This window comes from Perkinsus marinus, assembly GCF_000006405.1.
Source record: "Perkinsus marinus ATCC 50983 genomic scaffold scf_1104296929318, whole genome shotgun sequence".
Lineage (NCBI taxonomy): Eukaryota > Perkinsozoa > Perkinsida > Perkinsidae > Perkinsus > Perkinsus marinus.
The window spans coordinates 506,026-510,777 of NW_003216498.1; the positions used below are offsets into that span (position 1 = coordinate 506,026).

A 4,752-nucleotide genomic window follows, 5' to 3' on the forward strand; every position below is an offset into this window, starting at 1 on the left:
GCCCGCTCCATCCGAAAACGACGAGTTAGAAACCATTCCTGACCACAGATGAATCCTACCCGGGTGTTGAACCTTGCACCAATACTACCTTCAGATCTCTCTCAATGCCGTTAAGCTCTGATGTGACATAAGCCTGATACTTCTCATTCTGACTGGGTACGTGGCAGGCAGTGGCACCGGTAGACATATTCTTAACAAAACTCCAAGCAAGGCCTTCCGACTGAGCGTCCCGTGTTCAACAAGCTTCACTCTAAAACCTTATGGACTAAGTCTGCCTGTTGTCCTCCCCTGGAGCGCGGAATTGGTCTCCGGTACGAATCCCAGACTCGCTGTTTTTCATGCAAGAAAATGTTTTCCGTGCATAGATCGTCAGAGACGAGCCGTATCGAGATTTTCATATTCTGTCAAGTACTTCTCCCATCATCCATGCCTACCCTCATAGTGCAGGCCCGCCCCTACACCCGGTACTGTGGAGTCCTATCAACCTACTGCCATCCCCATCTATTACAACCTATTCCTTCAACAATAAATTCCTCAGGCTCTCTGAATTCAGTCAATTCATCTCACAGCTGAGCGATTAAACTACAGAACAACTTCCCACCATGAACACAACACTATTTCTTCCAGATGAGAGAAAATGGCAAGTTGGCTATTCTCATCTCAACCCAGGTCTTCCCATGAGGTAAAATGTTAAGAAAAAATCCATCTCGTCAGTGGCCATCCTCCACTCGATGCGAGCACGGCGCTTACTGTACTATCTATAACGCTGACCCCAAATAGAGGATGCAGTTGACAACGAAATGAGAGGATCTAAGGGACCTTTGACTCGAGATCTCGAGCAATAGTGACGGTCCATAGACAAAAACATCTCAGAAAATAACCCGAATATTCTAAGACTGGCATCAGTCAACCTGCTGAGACGACATCCAATAGACTTGGGGGTAATGTATCCTCTGACACTCTACGACTAGTAGAAAGATACGATAAAAATACACATCACGACAACTGCACCCCAACTGTGATAACCCCTGTAGACAGTACGAAGAATAAGAAGTAGAGTAGTTCTGTTACTACGACAGCGCTACTTTGGAGATAGTAGTAGTAGTAGTAGTAGTAGCAGCAGTATAAGTAAAAGACATTGTACAAACAGCCGTCAGAATGAGCTCAAGTGCCCACGATAAAACGACTACAGAAAGAGCTTCCACTGTGGACAGAATAGTATGACTGAAACGGATGGGGTATTGCCCTGTAGTCGGTATGATAGTGAGTGAACCCCGGGCACCACAATATGAATCAGAGTTATTCAGCCATGGCGAAAAATACAAAGTCAACAACTGCAAGTCTTATGCTTCACAAACAAGAGACCTCCGACGGTACCTGCGACAAGCACACATTAGTCCGTCACATCACGAGCACTGCTTACCCATGTTTCTGCGGCTTGTTATGTTCAGGAGACTTGGAGATTCCAGTAGAAGTGGCAGCCTCCTCCACCGCAGCTGTGGCCGTCAAGGTGGCTCTTCTCAACGCACACTCTTCCGAGTACTCATCAATTTCAGCAAATTCAGCAGCCTGGGCGATAGTATAATCATCTACTTCACCATTGTCATTCATCAAGCCTATCAGTGAGTGCAGCAGATAAAACTGAGGAAAAAATACCTCTCCTCAATAATCGTACCACTCCTTCTCCAAATCATCATTACCAGTTGGCGTTCCAATTCGAGCAGAGTTGGGACCTCTTTCAACAAACAGGTCTTAACCGACACACCCGGATATAACGTTCGAAGAGCTTTCGCCGGCTCCACGTCGCCTGGCATGTTTCCAAGCAACAAGATCTAAAGACATCAATCAACATTCACTTGCCGCCCCCTCACTAACCTCAAGGGAGTCCTCATCCGAGCCAGTGCCGGTTCGAGAGAACTCGTTGACAAGTTTGACAACTGCCGGACACTTCTGTCTGAATTCACAAAACGACATCATTCAAGTAGGCCGCCGTCTCTCCTCCACTACTTGAGTCCCAATTGGCGCGTCGCTTTAGGAGTATGAACAATTCGAGCGCGTTCGAGAAGGGGTGTCAATTCAGGCGCGAAGGCCGCGCAGCTCTGCTCCACCCAGCCTTCTGTGCTGGAAGTTAATATTATCAAACCATCGTCCGCACATAAATCCAATAGGAGCTCTAACACCGAAGCTGCAATACTAATATACCGTCGGGGTAGCTTCATCTGAACGATAGGACTACCAAGGCGGTATTGAAATTATGCCTCACTTCCCCATCATGTTTAACGATGTCCTTTGTGGGCATAATTGTATCGTCCCAGTCTAAGACAGTCAGAAGGCGAGCACCGTTGACTCGTCGTTCGGTGGTTGTGGCAAAGTTATATTTGTTTGTGGGAGTCTGCATGGAATTTGAAAAAAATATCTCTCTAACAAAATCAGCACTCAACATCAGCAACTGGTGACGACGACGACTGCCCGATGCACAGCTACTCTGACGAGTTCAACGATGAAAATAAAGTCTTCAACGACAAAATAGACAAAATATGAGAAATTTAGGAGGGAAAATTGTATTCTATCTCCTATTCCGCGTATGGCGTTCATTAAAAGTTCCTAAACATCCCTCTACGACCTGGAAAAGAGAGCCATTAATTGCGGAGCGAGCGAAGCGAACGAAGTTAATTCCTCCTTCCGGAATTTTCGTCCATGCGTAGTAATACATCAGAGAGTATTATAACTGCATCATGACTTGCCTTGATGATCTTACCACATCTGTGCACGAAAAACAGTAACTGCGGAAAAGTGACGCCTCCAGGGACCGAATCGGGATGTCTCTTAGGGTCTGAATCAGGCATCTAAGGGTGTGGGAATTGCGGAGCGATGCATTTGGTTTGGTTTCATCCAACAAGCACTCATACATTAATCGTGGTAAAATGGATAAATTGTGGAAACTACACTATTGCGTCACGTAAAGATACGTGCTACTTGAGAGTTGATAAGATAGCAAGGTAACGGTCTTGCTCCGACAGATCACCGTCCCCGAACGATGGATTCTTCCTGTGGTAGCTCAAATATCCCTCAGCGAACAGAAAGAAGTGTAATTTTCAGTCTTCTGGGCATTGACTTCCCGCAATGGACAGACTAGGTCTCCTCGATTCTTGGCAAGATTCGAGATTCGTTCGCTCGTGAATCATCAGTAGGGTTTGTACAAATTGCAATTGCAGCCCACAATGTGGCCTGAAATTGCAATTGTAATTGCATGCAATTCCATGCAATTGAATTTTTTTGGCGCGCTACGTGCGCGCTCCTTGAACACTTCCTAGGAAGCCGCCCGAATTTCATCCATAATCGAAGTGAAGCCAGTTCTCTGAGGTGCCACCTCACAGGTGGTGCTCATCAATACATGGCTTACGCACTCAGTGCGTTGCACTGTAGTGGACAACTCGTGAAGGAGATTGACGAGACCTGCGCTCAGGAATAAGTTGTTATCTTAATTAACTTTTGTCTTTCTCAGGCTAACAGGACCGGGGAATATTGCGCTTTCTGATGCCCGGCAAGTTCCTTCCCACTCAAGGCTTCCCCTATCGTGAAGGTACATGTTAATTTACTATTTCTCTCACACACTTACCTTGATATACCATAACCACTCTGGCGGGGTGACCCAACAGCTTCTTGAGGAAGCCTTCCTCTGAAACGCTCAACGACATCTATTAAACAGATTCTATTTCGACTTGCACAGTGCAAATTGCACAACTCCCCAGCGGAGAATCGGACTCTCCACTGGGGACTCTCAGAGTCCTCAATGTCCCAATGTTTCGCGTACTCCCAGCGATTTGTATTGTTCCGAAATTCAACCTGCAACATCATCATAACGGCCCAGCCTGAATGATAAGATAGCATTGCTATCATAACAAGCTAACAAGACATTGGCCCTATTATAGGGCCCGTATATGTAGTTTAGGAAGCTTCCTTGAATGATGAAGGAGCGCCTCTTTGTAGCTTGAGAGGCGAAGGAGGGTTAGGAGTCCTTAAAGTTAGGACTCTGAGGTCCTTACGTAAGGTCCTTAAGGAAGCAGCCTATGGAGCTGCTCCTTATAACACTCAGAAGCCACTACCTGAGGTTCCTAAGGAATTAGCCTTAGGAGCGTTGGGCTGATCGGATCCGGCCTACCCCAAGCTTACGAGGCCGGAATTGAGAATCCCCGTCCCGAATGATCGATCCTACGGCCTCTGGCCGCCAGCACGACGTATTAACCGTCACTATAAGAGATTCTTCTCTTAGGGTGCGCCTCGAAGAGCAGTACGTAAGTCATAGGGCCACCACTACTTCAGTGATACACCCGCCACCTAGTGAATACGACAACATCGTTTATGTATAAACGAAGGTATCACCTGCAAGATGGCGGGGACTTAAACGATTACAACATACCTCCCTCGATATTTGTGAAGTCCAATGCGGATTATAACATACCTCCATCAATACTTGTAGAGGGAGACACGAATCACAACAAACATCCAATACTCATGAGGTTCAACGTTGAACGAAGAAACCTTCCCAACGCTTAACGTCAACCCACACAACTACAGACCTTGATAAAATCGCCCCAGCACCCGACTTTACACTTGAAAACTCAACATACATTGGAGTCAAGTTCATCATATTACCAACGGAAACTAGGTAGGGTGAGACCTTGATAATCACAACGACAGATAGTTGCACTGAGGACAGAATAAGGATCATAGTACGACTACCTTAGAATC

At 46.3% G+C, this 4,752-nt stretch overlaps 2 protein-coding genes across 2 annotated transcripts in view; both read right to left on the reverse strand.

Moving 5' to 3' along the window:
* The window catches only part of Pmar_PMAR012489 (conserved hypothetical protein), a gene marked incomplete at both ends in the record, with an annotated part of 1,363 nt that extends 1,176 nt beyond the window's left edge, over nucleotides 1–187 (reverse strand). Inside the window, one exon of the mRNA XM_002787666.1 lies at nucleotides 89–187. Coding sequence (XP_002787712.1) covers nucleotides 89–187 — 99 coding nt within the window. The remainder of the gene's footprint in view (nucleotides 1–88) is intronic.
* Nucleotides 188–645: 458 nt separating this feature from the next.
* Nucleotides 646–2,023, reverse strand: Pmar_PMAR012490 (hypothetical protein). Its single transcript, XM_002787667.1, has 5 exons — nucleotides 2,008–2,023; nucleotides 1,876–1,954; nucleotides 1,701–1,832; nucleotides 1,424–1,641; nucleotides 646–1,377 (listed from the first exon to the last, which is right to left on the reverse strand). The coding sequence occupies exons 3-5, from the start codon at nucleotides 1,812–1,814 to the stop codon at nucleotides 1,344–1,346; spliced, it is 366 nt and encodes a 121-aa protein (XP_002787713.1). The 5' UTR covers nucleotides 1,815–1,832; nucleotides 1,876–1,954; nucleotides 2,008–2,023; the 3' UTR covers nucleotides 646–1,343.
* Between the last annotated feature and the right edge of the window lie 2,729 nt (nucleotides 2,024–4,752).

Excerpts from the sequence above, each read along its gene's own strand:
- Pmar_PMAR012490 (XM_002787667.1), bottom strand. The coding sequence starts at position 1,814 with ATGCCAGGCGACGTGGAGCCGGCGAAAGCTCTTCGAACGTTATATCCG. Across the intron at positions 1,642-1,700 it reads TCGAATTGGAACGCCAACTG|TTTTATCTGCTGCACTCACT; the intron begins GTAATGATGATT and ends TTTTTTCCTCAG. Across the intron at positions 1,378-1,423 it reads AACAAGCCGCAGAAACATGG|GTACCGTCGGAGGTCTCTTG; the intron begins GTAAGCAGTGCT and ends TGCTTGTCGCAG.